Here is a 19,693-nt window from a genome sequence, read left to right on the forward strand (position 1 = left end):
GCGAACGGACGTGACGTTGCGTCCGGAAGTGACGTCGCGGTCGGAAGTGGTGTCGCGGATCGCGCCGGGAATTGCGCCGGGGCCGTGGACCGCGCCTGGAATCGCGCCGGGGCCAGGGACCGCGTCGGGGATCGCGCCGAGGCCGGGGACCGCGCCGGGAGTCGCGCCGACGCCGGGAGGGACGTCGCGGACGGAGGTGACGTCGCGGGCGGAGGTGACGTCGCGGGCGGAAGTGACGTCGCGGCCGGCAGCGACGTCGATGCCGGGCGTGACGTCGCGCGCGGGCGGGGTTTCGCGGGCGGGCGTGACGTCGCGGGCGGGCGTGGTCTCGCGGGCGGGCGTGGGTTCGCGGGCGGGCGTGACGTCGCGGGTGGGCGTGGTTTCGCGGGCGGGCGGGGTTTCGCGGGCGGGCGTGACGTCGCGGGTGGGCGTGGTTTCGCGGGCGGGCGTGGGTTCGCGGGCGGGCGTGACGTCACCGGCGGGCGTGACGTCGCCGGCGGGCGTGACGTCACCAGTTACCTGCAACGCCGGCGAGTTGCCAGGGGCAACGGCCCGGGGGCGGAGGCAGCCCACACGATTGACATTGCGCCCTGGAGCAATTCCACGACCCGCCTCACCACCGCTTTGCGACAGAGCGAGACGGAACCAGGGGGACCACGCCCCCGTGACAAAGGAAAGGGAGGGGCTCACGGGAAGGCCCACCCCCCAGTCCCCACCGCCCCCTACAATGGGGGGGCCCCCCCACACCACAAGGGGGGCCCATCCTACGTCACCTAGGGGGGGCAATTTGCACTACATAGAGAGCCCAGCCCGCAACCCAGGGGTAAGCCCACACTATGTAACAAGGGCGCGTTCACCCTGCTGTGACGCACTCCAAAGGGAGGAACCCCATCTTCAGTCCATCCACACCCATCCCCCATCATTTCACCATGCACCACAGGATAACGAGACGCCGCCTGGTCAGTGGCCGGACTCAGCCACACAATGGAGGAAGCTGGCAAGGCGGGTGGTAGCGGCCACGTCAGGAACCTCGGTCCTGGTCGGGGAAATCGCGGGAGTGTCGGCACGTATCTTGGTCGATACGGGAGCATCAGCCACGATCATCTCGAGCACCATGCATGAGATGCTGCCGGATAAAATCCGACCTTTAGTCCCCGTCAAGACAACGTTCATTGCAGCAAATGGAGGCAGCATGGGCTTCCTGGGCCAGGTTGAAGCCCCGATACAGATTGGGCAGCTTTCGGTAGCAGGACCCATCCTTGTCTCCGCAACGTTGCCCGTACCCTGCCTGTTGGGGACGGACTTTCTGAGGCGGATGCCAATGAAAATCGATCTGGCCAATGGGCGGGTGGAAGTCCAGGGAACGCATCTCCATTTCCTAAAGGCGGAGGGGGCCAGCCGGGGTGTACCCTACGTGCAGGCTCTGGTCAGTAAGTCTGTCTCCATTCCCCCGGCAGCCCAGATGCTGGTTCCGCTGCAATATCGGTCCCCCCTCGTGACAGCCCGACCAGACTCACCCATCCTGGTGTCTCCGGCGTCAGCGGCCATGGATCGTCATGCGCTGGTGGGGGCCGAAACTATTGTACAGAGGAACCAGCATCTGTTCATTCAGGTGCTGAACACCTCCGATAGAACAGCGACGGTGCAGGAGGGAACAGTTCTGGCCCACGTTAGTCCCTTGTCACTAGGAGCCCCAGGGACAGAGCCCGAGCTTGTAGGCAGCATCAGCCAGTCCGAGGACAGAGGGGCCAAATCGTGGATGGACCAGCTGGCGGGGCCTGAGCCGGGATTGCCGCCCGACCAGAAACAGCAGCTGCACTCGTTATTGCAGGAGTTCTCGGACGTGTTCAGCCGGGGACCGTTCGACCTAGGGCGCACAAATCTGTCACAGCACCACATCAACACGGGAGATGCCGCACCCCTGCGCCAAAACACATATAGAATGAGCCCATTGGAAAAAGGGCACATTCAACAAGCGGTGCAGGAGATGCTGCGGGCCGACATAATTTCTCCATCCTCGAGTCCCTGGGGGGCACCGGTGGTCCTAGTCAAGAAGTCAGATGGGTCACTGAGATTCTGTGTGGACTTCCGACGCCTCAATGCCGTCACGCTGGCCGACGCATATCCCCTACCACGTATCGACGACTCATTGGATGCACTGGCGGGAGCAAAATTTTTCAGTACGCTGGATTTGTTGTCCGGGTTCTGGCAGGTCCCACTAGACGCGGACTCCCGGCCTAAAACAGCATTCCGGACACCACAGGGCCTGTTCGAGTTCAACTGCCTTCCTATGGGCCTCCAGACGGCGCCGGCAACGTTCCAACGCATAATGGAGTTGGCCTTGGCAGGCCTCCAATGGGAAACGTGCCTCATCTACCTGGACGACGTCATTGTTTTCAGCCGATCATTCGAGGAACACATTGACCGATTGCGTCAGGTGTTCCTGCGGTTCCGGAACGCGAACTTGAAGCTCAAGCCGTCGAAGTGCCACCTTATGCAGTCGTCGGTACGCTACTTGGGCCACGTCGTCAGTGAGTCGGGAGTGGCTACAGACCCGGAAAAGACGGCCTGCGTGAGGGCCTGGGCTGTTCCCACAACGGTTCCGGAGGTACGCCGGTTTGTGGGTTTCGTTTCTTACTACCGCCGGTTTGTGCCCAACTTCGCAACCATTGCCAAGCCCTTGCACGTGTTGACGGCGAAGAACCAGAGGTTTTATTGGGGCCCTCTGGAGGAAGAGGCATTCCAGCAGCTGCGCTCACGTCTGACAGATGCACCACCATTGGCCTTTCCGGATTTTGGCCTCCCCTTTATCCTGGACACGGACGCCAGCGATGTGGGCATCGGCAGTGTTTTGTCGCAAGTCCAGCAGGGTCGGGAGGTGGTTATCGCCTATGGTAGTCGCGTGCTTTCATCAGCGGAGCAGCGCTACTGCGTCACACGTAGGGAACTCCTGGCAGTCGTTCACTTTGTGCAGCAATTCCGACCCTACCTGTATGGTCGCAAATTTACGGTCCGCACTGACCACGCGGCCTTGCAGTATTCGCTCCGCATCGACCAGCCTTCGGGCCAGCTGGCCAGATGGATAGAACGCCTGCAGGAGTACAGGTACCAAGTAGTGCATCGCAAAGGGACCAGACATGCCAACGCAGACGCATTGTCCCGACTGGTGCCCCAGGGCCCTTGTGCATGCACCACAGGCGGGGCACGCTGCAAGGAGGCGAGGCCGGAGGGGACGGTCATCGCTCCCGTACGCACGGCGGAGGGCGCACAGGGTGAGGTCCAGCTGACCGACCACGACCTGGGGCTGACCTTGGACGATTGGAGACGGCTACAGCTGGAGGAAGCCCCACTGCGAACACTACGCGCCTCAGCAGAGGCAGGGGGGGAGGAGTACATCGTATGGGAGGATCTCCTCATGCGATGGGACCCGACAGGGCGCCGGCGATGCCTGGTAGTTCCGGAGTCGCTGCGTCAACAATTGGTTATGGACGTACACGGCCGCCAGCTGCTGCATCTGGCAGGGCGGAAGACACTGCACACATTACAGGGTCGGTACTTTTGGCCAGGTATGACCGCTGACGTGCATCGATGGGTCGCTACCTGCGTCGAATGTGCGCGGCGAAAGCCGCCACCCCGGGTAAGCCGGGCGCCCCTACAGCCCATCACGGTGACCAGGGTCAACGAATTGGTTGCGTTGGACATCTTGGGACCGCTGCCGGTCACGCCACGGGGAAATAAATACCTGTTGGTCGGAGTCGAGTACTGCACGAGGTGGCCGATGGCGTGGGCCCTCCCGGACCAAACGGCACAGACCATCGCCGATGCCTTCGTGGGAGGCTATGTCCTTGATAAAGGGGCACCGGAGCGGTTGCTCACGGATCAGGGCAGGAATTTCTCCTCACAGCTATTGAAGGACGTCTGCTCTATCCTGGGCACTAAAAAGGTCCGAACATCTCCATATCATCCCCAGACCGATGGGATGGTAGAGCGGCTTAACCGCACCATAGCGGCCATGCTGTCCCAAGTGGTGGACGAAAACCATTCCGACTGGGACCTCCACATTCCATCGGTCTTAGCGGCGTACAGGGTGGCCCCACACGCGGCGACGGGGTTCTCGCCGTTTTTCCTGATGTACGGACGGGATCCCGTTCCGCCTATTGAGGTGCAGCTGACGGACATTCCGGCAAGAGCCGACGCATGGCCGAAGGCACTAAAGACCTCCCTCATTTATTTGAGAGAGGCCCGCCAAGCAGCCGAGGCCGCATCGGCCGCGAGCCAAGAGAGTAATGTACGGATACGGGAGAGGACAGTGACAGCCAAGCCCTTTAAAGTCGGGGACCAGGCATGGCTACACTGTCCTCAGGTGCCGGTTGGCCTCTCACCAAAGCTGCACCGACCCTGGAAAGGGCCGGTCGAGGTCATCAAAGCACTCCGACCGCAGTGCGTCCAGGTCCAACTGGGTAAGCGACGATGGTTTGTACACCCCACCCGCCTTAAGCCATACATCTCTCCACCGTCATCTTCACCAACATCACCACCAACATCACTGCCAACATCATCATCATCCCTACCCAGGCCAAGGTCGCCGACCACCACGCGCCGACCGGCAGGGGGTTCGGTGCCCTGTGTTCCCTTGTCACCTACAGCACCCCATGTGAGGCCTGACGGAGCGGCGGCACGAGCGGGGGCCGGAGAGACAGCGGCGCCAGGCAAGGCGACACCGGCACCACCGAACCAGGGACCGCGACGAGAGGGCCTTCGAAGGAGGGGGCCGCCACGGTCATCTGCTGCCTGTGGATGTCCGGGCTGTTACGGGATGCTGGCTGGAGACCTGGGCAGGCCGCGCAATTGATTTGTTGTGTTATATTGCATTGTATGGTTGTGGGGGGGGGTAAGGGCTGTCGTCACTGTCAGTGGTGGGAGGCATGGGGAGACTTAAATGGTCCATGGGGGAGGCAGAACCGAGGACGGTTATTTTTTCTCCGGGGGGGGGGGGGTGATGTAGGGGTGTCAGGGGAAGGATTCCCACCAATAGATGGGTTAGGGGGAGGGGTGATCGAGGGGATATAAGGAGAGAACGGGCGGGAAAGAGAGGCCTTTGGCGGGAACGGGATTGGGACGGGTGGCGACAGGTGTGAATGGAAGGAAAGGAATAAAGGACGAGACCCCTGCAATCTCGTGTCGGCTCCTCTCTACACATGATAAGCGTGTCCATGGTTTGCCTGATCGAATCTCATTAGCACTAATAAACGAGTAATGCGCCTTTCATGTGAATATTGTCTTGAGCTGTAATTAGAATATGAGCTTACCTTAATGCAGGGTTTGAGATGACTGCCTGCAATATTAGGGGGAAAAAAACCCTATGCATCTCCTGCACTGAATATACCCACACGGCACTATTGCTTGACACCTAAGCCTAATTAAATATATCAGAAACAAATTGGAGTCAAATTACGCACATTCTCGATAATAAAGGATGTAAAAATGTCAAACTGATGTTCATTATTGAATCAATGAATAATGTACGATCTTTTACGACTTCTTTGTAAAAATAACATATACACAAGAATCACTTTTGTTCATTCATTATACATTACTGTGATGCAACTTACTGATGTTTGTTGGACAGCTACCACTCAGTTCAATTCCATTTGAAGTCCACGATAATACAAGATACATTGAAAGCACTTAATTATAACAGGTTAATTTTATGTTTTGTGGCATTAACATTGCAGACATATTATCTGGCAAGCCAAGCAGTGGACCGAACTTATGAGCCAGCCAGTGAAGCAGGCAACTGAATCTCACATTTACACATCGGCTTTCACGACCAATATTATATTTTATTATCCACAAAAGCCTCTATTTTGAATCACACATTTTAGTCAAACTGTGAGCCAGTGGGTGAGCCACAGGACACATCATGTTCCGTGTTTTTCTTATAATGGATCCTTTTGTCCTGCTTCCTATGACCTTGCTAACATAAAGGCATTGGTTGTTTGCAAAAGCAGCTGACGTCACTCAAGTGACCCTTATTTAATTTCTTGCAAAGAAAATGTTTATTGTATCTGTATATTTGCGTCCATTGTTAATGTTGTTTTACTTACTAAACAAATGATTAACGATCAATTATACTTTGTTCCTGTTCAGAGACTGCTGGATAATTGATTGACTAGCTTTACTGACTGTTTGATGATGGATGACTGAATCACTGATTGCAGGATCTCTGCCTGCTTCACTGTTTGATTGATTGAACTGAGTGAATGAGTGAGCAAGTGAGAATTCGGATTGCCACCTCGGAAAAAAACTCGGACATATCATAGAAAGATGAATATTTCACAATTCTGTAAGGGGGAATGACAGCATGCAAATGCATTGTTTTTAGTCTATTCCGAGGTTTATTTCAGCCAGAACAATGAGAACGCTGTTCTGGGAATTATTTTGCTACATTACATCCATCTTGTATTTTATTGTCCTCGTGATACTGAAAACATGTGTGTCGGATTATAGGAACACAGCGAACAGTAATATAGCATTAAATGGATGGGCGTACCATGAATGATAGTGGTCGCTCTTTACGCCACCAATCCCTCCTCTAAGCCAGCCTAGCAGAGTCACATAATTAGGAATTAAGCCCTGTGCGTGTGACTATACAACTGCCAAAACATTGGACGAGAATATTCCGAGAAGACTCTACGTGTTAGCCTGGATGGCTGGCTCCAAAAAAAGAGGACATCCTGGGAAAACCAGAACAGGTGGCAGCCCTGGCGTGAAGGTTGGGGGCACTCACCCAGTCTGCGTGAGTGAGGTACTGCAGCTTGTGCGTCACCAGCACGACCGTGCGCGTGTCGTTGTGCAGTAGGCCCAGGATGCCGCTGTGCATCAGATGGTCACTGAGGTGGATGTCCAGGGCTGTGAACGGGTCGTCCTGACATCACCAGCAACAAGAAGAAGAATTACAAACCTACACATGCGGTAACGCGGTGGACAGGACCAACATTTTGGGGTGGGCGATTGTGTTGAAGACAAAGGACACAAAGCTGTGTTTGGGCTAGAAATTCCACATTTCTATGGCAGGATTTAGTCACATATAATTAAACCAGAGCAGACTTTACGCAAAAAGGTGCCGATATGATTGCTTACATAGAAATAAAGGGATGAGCCAACCCTTGATTTGGAATTGAACTTTGTAATGTTGCGTTACCACTGTGCCAGCAAGCTTGGTAATTACTTTGTATCAACGTGCATAATGCAGAATGTTATGAACAAACACTGATGTGTGAGAAGGCACGTTGCATCACAGCAGAATGAATCAATCACATTGGAAATAATACAAGCTCCGTGTAACGGCATAATCTTTATTTACTCACACTTGCTGTAACAGGTATGTGAGCAGTGGTATGAGTGATCTCTATATTCTGGGACACGTGGACTAAACAGATATGGATCAATCTCAGTGTTGAAACAAGCCGCTAATATTGATGTGTTGTTCCCAAAGCCTTTTTAAGGTTCATATCTCTGAGTGAAAATGGGACCTATATGAATGACTATCAAGTTGTCAGTATGAATGTTTACAAGCGTTACCAATGTTGCTAAATATCAACATTTGAATAAAAAAATATACTCTTTACAAAAACAAGTGCACAGGTAAAACACGTAGGATGGGTTGCCTGCATTATTGCAGACATAGGAAAACATGCATCTAATTTTCTCCTGGCAGGGTATGTAATAATTGTAGGATGCAAGCTGTAGTTAGAGGATAATTTTATCTCTCATTCAATATTCAGTTGAGCCATTATATCTGGCTCAATGCATCTCTTTGAATGCATCGTACCATTATTAATGCTCTTGCTTTTACTTCTGTTAATGCAGCTGTTCCTACTGTTGTTAAATAAGGCCTCTGTCCGTACTACGATTAACATTGTCATTCATTGTATTCGCATTGCTCTCTCTACAACCAATAACAAGACATTTTTGCCCCAATTTGTCACGCTAATTTTGGCTCATTAAAACTAACACGCGAATATTCTCTCAGAAATATGTACGTTATCCGACCGCATGGCTGCTGTTGCTCTTGATTTCCAATTGTTTTACAACCACAGCTGCGGGTTGCTGAATATTATCCACACTCTTCCATCTGATTAGTGGTGGGTTTATTTCCGTGTCATTTTTATATTTTTTAAAAATGAGCAATTTGCATCAGCCTACGAGTGCACAAATGCTGCACGTTTGCATCATAAATACACACCACAATAGTTTGTTTAAATCCGCTATTTAGTGTGTGCCACGCATTCAATACATAAAGCTTTCTACCATGTATTTTGGCCTATTCTTCCACGCTGGCAAGATGCCTTGGAAGAGGTGGCAATTACCCACATTTTACCCAATCACAAGCGACTACTGCCGGGTGGAAAGAGGAATTCAAGAAACTTCCAAATTTTTCGAGTGCCGCGATGGGAGATTTAACCAGCAACCTCTGGAATACAAAGTCCAGTGCAATATCCATTGTACCACGGGGACATATCCACATCCATTCATTCGGTCAATACCACGTGTTTAATCCAACCCTTTAAGTGGACACCGTGTGTCCTCGTTGTAGAGTCATGTCCCATCCTGGCACGTCTGTCCTCGGAATGTGTTTTCTCACCAGGAACACAACGTTCGTGTGTTGGTACAAAGCCCGAGCCACGCTGATCCGTTGCCTCTGCCCGGCACTCAAGTTGATCCCCTGCAGGCACAACATGAACTGAGTGACCCAGCACTATGCCCCCGCCCCCCCACAAGCAACACAACCGAGGAGTATCATCCCCTCATTTGCATGGGTTTTCTCCAGGCATGCTCGTTTCCACTCACATGCGAATATAATAATTGCAATAATGACCTTTGGTTATCCAAGAAAGCCCTACTGAGTCTCAATATTTTTTTTAGGAGAGTCCTGCATTGGAATGAGGTCTTGATGTATGGGAGGAAATCTAAATACTCAGAGAGAAAAAAACGAATACCAAAGGGAATAACCACACTCCAAGTTGCAGCACAGGTGGATTTAATCCATTTGCGGATCTGTCATCTCCTGGCCACCTTTGCAGCCCAGCGAGTTTGGAAGCTTCACAAATCTGCGCGATCCACGAAGTGCTGGGTTACTGACGTGCACTATCATAACCCGGTTGGAAACACATTACGACCAGGACCCTCCTGAGCAAGAGCTTTCAAACTAAGCGAGGCTTTCCTAAATAACCAGGAAAAAATGGAACCTATCCAATCAACAGAGGTTGTGAGATGTAATTGCCTAATTTGCGCACGTTTAATTGAATGGTATATAAACTCAATTAGCACTACCCACCAGCAGCATCACCATCAACAGCAGCACCAACAGCACAACCACTATTCCTGGCGTCAGCAACATCACCAGCACATACAATCCACTCAACTTTGAACATCGACCAACCATGTATTTATCAATATAATTCAGAGGTATCCGCTATGGTCTATATAATCACGGAAATTGTAACTTTCAACAAAGAGTTAGAGGCGATATCGAACAGGCGCTTGGGACAGCCCTGTTTTTGTTCTCGTTAAATGTCTCATGATCTCGTGTTGTTACATTGAATCTGTTTTGTCAATCAATTTTCAACTGACCTTCTCTCCAATCTGGGTCCGGTCCCCTTGGGGCAGGATGTCAATGTCAGGCTGAAGCGAGCACGTGTTGATCACTGCTTTGTACCTGCACGGCATTGGAAATGGTTAAGACCTCTTGGGAATCCGTCACTCATTTATAAACCCCACATTGTCAGCTGCATTGATCACCGTATCCACGATTCTAAATTAAGAGGCTTCCGGTTCCCTTGGTGACAGCGCAAATGATTGCCCGTGCAGGAATATGGAGTGGCGGTCTATAATTTGTTGGTAATACATATCAGATGACGCCCACAATCCAAATGTTTAATCGAGGAAAATTACTAATCCGTTGAATTTGTCACAGCCTCGTCAAGATGTTCCGTTGGAAATGGTTCCAGCTATTTCCCATTCGCAATGAAATTCTAAACAGCTTCAACTGTGTGTCCAATTATCGTGGTTGGCCACATACGGTAATGATAAAATTAAACATACATACTTCGGTGACCTACCTCATGCCTTTACTAAAGGGGGTTATATAGTGGGTATTTGTTTCAAATATTGCAATGCATTTGTAATCATAATGTATTATAATACATTTCACAGCTGTGACACTACCTCAATGTCTCTCAATGTCAATTACTAAACGAATAATGCATGTATCGAATCATATGTGAAAGAATCAATGTTTTTAGATTTGTACTGTTAATGTTGTATGGGATGGGTGCACGTAAACCCTGTAGCCAAGAGAGGCACGACCATTCACAATGTAACAAAATAATAATCGATTTTTGAATTGCATTGAGACCTAAAATCTCAATAATTCATCACATTGCTGGGGTGGGGTGAAGCGTTTCACCCAGGGATTAATTTCAGATCGAGTTGACCAGGGCTGAGTTCTGGAATATATTTTCCTGCCCTCCACTGCCCTTGGCTATCAGGCAAGCCAGGACCCTGGGGAGGGAGGGGGGGTTAGAGGGCCCTGGAAAATATTCCATGATAAATTATTCCTTGGTTCCACCACTTTTCCACATTGCTCAGAATGTGAAGGGATAAGATGTTTACGGCCGTCCGTGTATTGCTTATCAGTTTTCTCTTTCTAATGGTGCAAAAAGCCTCCACTGGATTGACACGGCATGCATCCAGAGCACATCTAAAGTAGTTTCCATTACAGTGTTCACTTCATCATAGACTACATCTCACAAAAATCAACGCTTCACCACAATTGCAGATAAATACATAAAATAACCATATACGTATCAGCCGCGTACTGATGAGAAGTGCCATTTTTATGTTATTTCATAGTCTCAGCTCCACTACCGCTTGTGAAAGAGAACCTAGTAGTGTAATGTGATAAGCAATGAGATCATCATCATCATCAGCCATGGTCAATCCACTGTTGGATGATGGCCTCCCCAAGCTGCTGGCATCTCTCACGATCCTGCGACAAAATAATGTCCTTAATCCACGAAGCAATGAGAGTACAGCTCGATGGAGACGTAATGAGGTGAACAAAGTTGAACCTTTCTTCATCGAAGGGGCTCCCAAAGGTGATGTTCTCCAGCACGTTGGAGTTTAAGATCCAGGGTTTTTGAGCTGCGTATGCCACGGAACCTCGTCGCCTGCCAAATGCGAAGTGCAACACCAAGCGGGGACAATCGCCGTCAATCAGGAGGCATGCGACATGATTAGAACAGTGCGTGTTGGCTATCGGGATGAACTGTGGAAGAGAAATAATAATTTAAAAATGCTCACGTTTGAGAATTTTTCGAACATTTTACAAAATGTTGAGGCTCTCTCTTCGCTCTTGACGAAATGTACAGAGTATTTTTTGTGTTTACACTTTGCCAACAATGTTGATTATAATAGCAAGCATGATAAATAGGAAATACAATAATCAAATTAAATAATGTAAACATTGATTAATAAAATAATGGCATGTCGATGAACTGTGACAAAATGTACTGAATATTAAGTGAAAAAAGTGCAATGCCTTTATATATATGCAATGTAATTATATGTAAAGCACTTCATCAATCCACTGCCGGATGAAGGCCTCTCCATGCCGTGCCGGTCATGGCGGTTGTTTCACACCATCTATCACCACACTGGCCAGTGTGGCTTGTAAAGGGTGATGCCGAGGGCTGGTTTCAGATATCACTCGCACACCGATGTTAGCCACGGCCGGGGAGTCAAACTCATTTACTTGATACAGCAAGCGTGCTGTGACGGTTCCACCTGAAGACGGAAGCTTGTGTTGCCTCCGAAACGTCGTGATTTTTAGTTTATTTTTTATTTTACTTTTATTAATTTTAATTTGAATAATTTTTTACCTACGTGACTTTACCGAAAAACCCTAAGAATATGAATCCTTGCAGTCACAAAAGCTTCAAATCTAGAATCAGGGTGACAGGGTTCATAATTCATCGCGCAAACCTGTTGCGCCAGCGCTGATATCCAATGCCTCTATATTTTTTCTGTACTTCAAATAGGCTACAAGAGACAGCATGCTGTATGCAGCTAAGCTCGTACAATGGCAAAGCTAAACAGAATTACAATCAACCCACGGGAGAGCTGCTCGGCACGGCCTGACCTGTTCCAGTAGACCGAGCCGCTGACGAGATGCATCTCTCCAAGCGTCGCACTCAGCAGGGACGACTTCCCACATCCAATCTGACCCACGACCATTGTGAGCTGCCCTGTGCAAGACCAGGATAGGCATAAACATTCATGGATGTCGTCGTCTTCCCGTTGCTTACATTGCCGCATGACAACGGGGTGCACGCACAAAGTCAACCTCGGCTAAACCCCAGCTATAGTGTAGATATTTTGTGTGTGGTTGACTTGTACAGGATGGGAAAACAAGAGATGAATGTGGTTTCAGAAAAGAATGATGGAAAAAAGAAGCCATTCTGATATCATGACATGTTCGAACTAAATATTGTATCTTTGCTTTGAGAATCGGTAATGCAGTAAAAGTGTTCAATAATCGGCAGCCTGCTGCTTACACTGGTAGGATTGGCATGCTTGGGATTATACATACACACACACAATGTGATTGGAGGACGCATCACCATAATAGCCGCTACTAAGAGTCAACGGCGTGACCACATTAGCGATAAACTGCAAGCTTACATTCAGATTATAAAATAATGATTATCAAAGGGTCACTCGTAAACCGACCGTGTGGAATACAAATGTTGATGTCGGTGAGGAGGGCTGGCTCACTGGACGCCCACGTAAACACCCCAGCGGTCACCTGCAGCACCACCGACAGCAAGTCAGGCTTCAGCACGTGCTCCACGCAAACCCAACACATGGCACGGCTCAACAATACACTTCGGCAAAGCTGTTGGACATTGGTCGTTACATTTTTTCCTTATTTTATTTCAGCTTCGTCTCAATGTTAACTGTGGTTTTTTTTGCCTTTCCCATAGAATTATAAAAAGAATCATGATTGTGCCATCGGTATCATGTCATGACACCGACTATTCGGATTTCTCCCACAGAAGAGCGCAATCCTTTGCGTTCGAGATTGGCCCATGGAGCCACCCGACCACCTCGTTCAATCTTTAATCCACCCCACAAACTGTGAATTTCTGCTTCCAGGGCTTCTATGTCACCTTAATGGCAAAGTCCTCTGATCCATCGGTGAATTCAAACTGCCTCCAGTCCTGTGGCTCGAAATCATCCCACACGGGCGTCTGCGGTTGCTTTCGATTCACCACCATCATTTGCTGTGGGAGAACACACAAGGGAGCCCTATTTGTGCAGCACGACTGACGATGCTGACGCTGCACACGGACACAGATCCATTCCCAGACGTGTTGCAGTTGGCCGTCGAGGAAATTAAACTTGCATGAAACATTGAAAGCGCTGGTAAGCAAAACAATGTGTCCGATCCCTTAACGCTGCATTTCGTTGTGGCAAATAGCAAAAGGTTGTAGTAAAATTGTGTCCCTCGGAAAACATGCTTTTCGTGTAGAATGTCTCAACAGACTAGACATAAATGCATATATATGCATACACGTATATTTATGCATTCATAAATGCATTCATAAATATACAATACATGTATGCACTCATCCATCATACCATTACGGTATATTGGGATATACAAGGCTCGCACTGTACGTTTATATTTGACATCACATATATATTGTTTACATAAACTACGCACATTTATCGACACAGCTGTAATGTTTTGCTCATGTAATTTCGAAGATTGTAGCACAATTACCCTTGTTTATGACTGAAAATCCTTTTCAGATGTAATATATGCAGTATATTTAAGATTACTCTTTGGTTCTTTCGGTAAAGTCACGTAGAAAATCAAATCAAATAATAATAGAAGACGACGTTTCGGTTGCAACACAAGCAACCATCGTCAGGTAAGAATGAATGATACGGACACAGACACGGGAACAACACAGGCAGACACACGTGCAGAGAGAGAGAGAGACACCACATTTAAGATTATCAAACATGTCAAAGGGAATTAATTAGCATGATCCAATCAAAGCAAAAGGTCAGAATAGCACAGTCTATATCTGTACTCTTTGTTTTTTTCGGTAAGGTCACGTAGGTAAAAAACTGAAATAAATTAAATCACGACGTTTTGGGCACAACACAAGCGTCCTTCTTCAGGTGGGTACAACTGAGCGAAAGCACACTGCTTAAGTGGTGCGCCGGAAACGTCGTGATTTAATTTATTCAAATTTTTTACCTACGTGACTTTACCGAAAAAAACAAAGAGTATGAATCCTTGCAGTCACGAAAACGTCAAATTTAGAAGTATATATCTGAGCAGATGACTTGGAAAATCCATTCAGGGTATGCAAATGAAGATAGTTACGTAATATTCCAATTACCACAAACATAGCTGACTAAGTTGGTAATAGGTTATTGATTTAAATGTATAATGTTTAAACACAGACGTTGTTTAGCCTTCTAAGATGTAGATGGCGTTCCAATTTTAACTAATCAAAATAAATTGTAAAAATAAATAAATAAATGAAGGAGCAGCTGTGCAATGACAAGTTCACACCACTGCTGTTGGGAGTGTAATGACCGCATTTGCATGAAGAAGAACGAGCGGACAGACCATGACGGGTATGAGGAATGGGCGTGTAAGGAAGCTCTCAACACGTGCTAGTTAGACGTATCTCACCACCGCATCGGTGTTGCTACTTCTTTTTGGCCGAGGCTCCACGTCCATCGTGTTGGGTTCGTCACCAATTTCACTGGTGGCAAGGAACTCGGTGAGCTTTTGCATGCTGCATTGTTCACACAAAGACAACGATCCCCCAGGTTAGCCTCAGCAGACTGTTGGGGCAAGTGCTGTTAGCGAGCACCTCTCTCACACACACACACAAACAAAGACAAAGATCCCCCATATAGCCTTAACAGACTGTTGGGGCAAGTGCTGTTAGCGAGCACCTCTCTCACACACACACAAACAAATACAAAGATCCCCCATATAGCCTTAGCAGACTGTAGGGGCAAGTGCTGTTAACGAGCACCTATGAAGGCCGGAACGGCACACGAGGGGGTGGGTGGCCAGCATCACGCCCGACCACCTTTGTCTCCCCAGTGGCGATGTTTACACACCGCACCAGGTACTCATTTGAGGATGAGTCGACCTAGGGGAGGCCCAGGACCGGTTCAGATAATCGTCACTGGTGTTGGCCATGAGCGGGAATCGAACCCGGATCACTGGGTTCAAAGCGCAGCGCGCTAACCGCTACACTACCGCTCCCCACACACACACACATGTAGACACATACACCTCCGATAAGCATAATTGGCTACATACGGAGCGAAAGAAGTTCTACATACACATATATATAGAGACATAAGGTGAATGTGCTTTATATTAATGAGCAACTGCAAACCCAATTTGAGCATGCGCGGGACACCTGTACAACAAGAGTTAAATTGGAATCCAAAGCGTATAGCACAAATGTGTGTGTACATTTACAGCCCTTCTGTGAATACACTGATGGATGAGTACCTCCTCATGAGCTGTGCGGGTCACAGGGGTTATTTGGCCACACTTCACCACATTGGTCGTATGTATGCATGCATGAATGTTGAACTTATTTCGCACCGTACGTAGGCAACCGTGCTAATAAGAGGTGCGGGTCAGACAGGGAGCACAGACGTGGACGTAAAGAACGACTGCTCAGCTCTGCGCTGTCCACAACAGAGCAGCCCCCCCCCCACCCCACAGCTGCCTACAACACCTGTTTACAGCTTGGTGGTCACCCCATCTAAGTACGATACAGGCTCCCGCCTGCTGATATGATCATAGGCATGAGGACAGTAAAAACAAAATGGTAAAGGTGAAGCCCTCCAATTTCTTGCTCACACCCCGCCTTGGAGGAAGGAAGGGGGCCTCCTCCTCTGGAGGGAGCTCTAGAGAGCCCCTCTTGAGGATATTTGTGCCTACTCTTCCACAATGGCCAAGCATTCTTGAATAGGTGGGAGTAGCCCCACTTTATCCAACCGCACAAGACCTGTCGCTCAACTAACTGTGGTGTACCGCTGGTTGGACAGATGCAAGGGCTGTTACAAACACTTTCCAATAGTTTCAAATGCCACGCCCGGGACATTAAACCTTGGTTTGTAGGTCCAGTGTGCTAACCATGATCACAGTAGCACCTGGTGTGTAGGATGCTGGTGTGGAAAGCCACCTGATGAGAGCTTTGACGGCAAAGCGTACGACGGTCGAGAGGAGGAAGAGGGGAGTGACCAGGATGTGGAAGAGAGCCAGCGACGCAAATGCCACCGCCGGTGACAAGGTGATGTCAGGCGAGCTCAAGTGCACGTAGGTCACGAATGTCTAGACGGTGAACAGCGACACAAACGCACGACGTAAAAAAGTGTTACATTAACGTTTGGCCGAGATCTGTAAAACAAACATCAATTCTTTAGTATCTCTGGCAAATAATAATAATAAGAATATTTTTTTATAAAACGCCTTTAATATGGAAATATCTCAAAGCTCCGGACAATAATTACATGAATATACAGTAATACTCCGGTTTACGTTGGGGATGCGTCCCTGAAAGGAATATCCAACGACGAATATCCAAACGACGTAAATCAAAGCGATTTACAGGGTAAGTGGAGGCGAAGGGCGAGGCAACGGACACGAGAAAGGACGGACGATGCTGTCAGCGACGTGCGTGTGGGTTGAGGCGACGCAATCAGCTCGTGGTATTAACAGTGACGACATATTTGCAAAACTACGTAAAAAGGGGAAGACGTAAATCGGGGTATTACTGTAGTTGAAAATAACACTCTCAAGTATTGCTGAAAACTAATAGAAATAATAACAATGATTAAACCTGCAATATATATGGAATGCAAACTAATTACACAGCATGAAAGTCGGTAATAATAATTACACTCCAATCAAATTACAGGAAAAGCCAATTAATAAAAATAGGATGGCAGGTCTTTGGCTCAAGCTCCCCCCATCTTGAACATTCTTCTTCATTTCACTCTGTGGATCCATTTCCTTCACGTCATCAAGCGGCATTTGTAGTCATCACTCAGCTCCATGGTGCTCCCATGGGGAGACATTCTCATTAATAAACTGACTGCCCAGTGCCGCAACTGCTAGAAACTAGCTCAAACATTTTAAAAGCCACGCACAAATGAATTACACTAATTTACCTATTTAAATACAATTAATTACATTTGTTGCTGCATGGGCAATCTTCCCCAAAGCATAACAAGTTAAGACATGAAAATATAATGTATTGTGTTAATTCTGTCTGCATCCTTGGCATTTTTGCCGAATGGTTTCAATTTAGGGAGATGAATTAAACGTGCATCCATTTTCCCACGGAACATATTTAATTGTATCTGTCAAATTTAGTGAGTTAAACTACTTTTTCTAAATGATCAGAATAAGAAAATGGCACAATTTATATAAACTTCTTTGAAATTATAAATGTGAATACAATAATGCAGATTTTAAAAAACTTAAGCAGATATGAAAATGGAAAACATGCCTTGTTACTATCTGTAACTGATTAAATTTGGGTGACATTCACAAGTTGAGCCTGCAACTTTCTGCAACATTATCTCTTTTGCTACATTGCTCAGCAGGGCATCCATTTATTATCGCAACAGCCTTTCTTTATTGACAGTAAATGTTCATCGAATTTTCCATACGTCCGGATGTGAATAAATTTATCTAATCGCTGCAATGATGGAGCAGGCTGTCCCACGAGAATAATAAGTGGATAGATGGCTCCGAAGTGCTCTCCTGGGGACACATTCTAATAAATAAACTGGCTGCTTAGTACTGCAACTGATGGGACAGCAGGCTCACAATGTACGGGGAACCACGCACGAACGTAGACGGCTCACCAATTTTACCAAACGCCTTTGGGTCATGACAACTACTGCCTAGCCTGCTACGTGGAAGGTGGCCAATTCAAGATGCTGCGACCTCAATTTATAGCAAGGCGATTCAATGCCGACCTGTTAGGTGTTAGATGTGGACACACTCAGCAATGCCTGCTGGGGTAATCTAAAGAAAAAAACTAAACATTTCACCTTTGGTTTACAAACAAACAAGTCAACTATGAGGCACAGGTCGCGTGAAATTAGGTTCAAATAAAACTCAATAATATAAGAGTCCTAAGTCCGACTGAGACTCCAACGCCGCAGTTGACTGCTCCGCGCAGTCAGTGGTATACATACACACACAGTACTTTATGAGTGACGGCTGTTGAAATCCATCATGAACAGTTAGTTTTGATTTTGCTCAAGCAGGAAACAGGAATGGACTCACCGCCATGACAGCCGTAATCGGTATGGCTGCGTTCATGAAGGCTGCATTCAATAAAACACAAACATAATTTAAGGAACTTCCTATATCCATAAAAGTAAGCATTGCACATTCAAAAATTGAACCCTTAAAATAATACAAATATAACTAACAATTAAACTTTGTTTCAATATCACATAAAACTGGTGGAATAAAATCATCATCATCATTGATGTTCCCATGCTGTAATGATTAGCAGACGGGACTTGCAATCCAGAGGTCACCAGTTCGATTAGATCTCCCAGGGCAGCAGTAAAACAATTGGCACATTTCTTTAATCCCTCCGCCATTGTCCACTCAGCAGTGTTTATGGGTACACCACAGTTAGTCAATCAGAAAGCAGTGGATGGTGGGATAAAGTGTGGGTAACTCCCACCACTTCCAAGACATGTGACCAGTGTGAAAGATGAGGCCAAAATACCCTCTACCCTCTAGAGGAGCTCTATTGAGCTCCTTGAAGTGGAAGCCTTTCTGACAACATGGGTGTAAGAACACAATCACAGGGCTGCAATTATGCTTTTACCACCATCATCATCATCACAATAATGTGTAGACCATGACTTTGGAAGTTTCTTGGTGCTCAGATATCTATGGCAAGCATGGAGAAATAAAATCAATAAAATACCACACATGGATGAGTGTCTGGTGCAGGCTCCAGTGATCTGAATCAACTGTGACAACTCCTTATTGTGAATTGATTTGAAAACCATCAATCATTCATTTGTCATTTACCAAATTTGAAAAGGAGGGATGATTGTAAAACCTTATGCTTGGATAATGTTCTGTATCTACCCTTGAAATGTGAACTGAAACATTGAAATAAATCATAATACAGTAATGAAATGATTGTTTTTTTTTATATTACTGTGCAGTAAATTGATTGAAGCCGTTCAGTATCTCTTAAGCACAAATTGTTCTCTGGCTTGTCTCAAACAAGCATTATTACATTTGCATTTCGAGTTTCACAGAAGTGACACGTTCAGTGAATTAACCATATGTGGGTCGAACAAAAGAAGATTGATTCCAAGACCTTCGTTGGCGATTCCAAAGCCATATTTATTTACGAGCTGTCAACACAGCCTTGAAACAAACATTCATTGCCACTGGGGGTGGGAATAAACGACCAAGAGTCCAACCCATTCGTCAGCATTGGCCGCTCGATTGTCGGTACAGTGATTGGTCCAAAAAAAGTATGAATGATTCATTTATTCATCTTGTTCAGGCACTTCATGT

General features: G+C 47.5%; 1 protein-coding gene across 1 annotated transcript in view; it reads right to left on the bottom strand.

Moving 5' to 3' along the window:
• LOC144720450 (ATP-binding cassette sub-family C member 8-like) overlaps positions 1 to 19,693 on the bottom strand; it is a 71,771-nt gene that overhangs the window by 36,203 nt on the left and 15,875 nt on the right. The window contains exons 8-17 of the mRNA XM_078597252.1: positions 18,425 to 18,465; positions 16,308 to 16,456; positions 14,783 to 14,888; positions 13,236 to 13,349; positions 12,796 to 12,871; positions 12,206 to 12,311; positions 11,136 to 11,270; positions 9,637 to 9,721; positions 8,648 to 8,728; positions 6,791 to 6,928 (exon numbers count right to left, since the gene is read on the bottom strand). Of these exons, the coding sequence (XP_078453378.1) occupies positions 6,791 to 6,928; positions 8,648 to 8,728; positions 9,637 to 9,721; positions 11,136 to 11,270; positions 12,206 to 12,311; positions 12,796 to 12,871; positions 13,236 to 13,349; positions 14,783 to 14,888; positions 16,308 to 16,456; positions 18,425 to 18,465 (1,031 nt within the window). The remainder of the gene's footprint in view (positions 1 to 6,790; positions 6,929 to 8,647; positions 8,729 to 9,636; positions 9,722 to 11,135; positions 11,271 to 12,205; positions 12,312 to 12,795; positions 12,872 to 13,235; positions 13,350 to 14,782; positions 14,889 to 16,307; positions 16,457 to 18,424; positions 18,466 to 19,693) is intronic.

The sequence above is a fragment of the Lampetra planeri genome, chromosome 8 (genome assembly GCF_965212315.1).
Source record: "Lampetra planeri chromosome 8, kcLamPlan1.2.h2, whole genome shotgun sequence".
Lineage (NCBI taxonomy): Eukaryota > Metazoa > Chordata > Hyperoartia > Petromyzontiformes > Petromyzontidae > Lampetra > Lampetra planeri.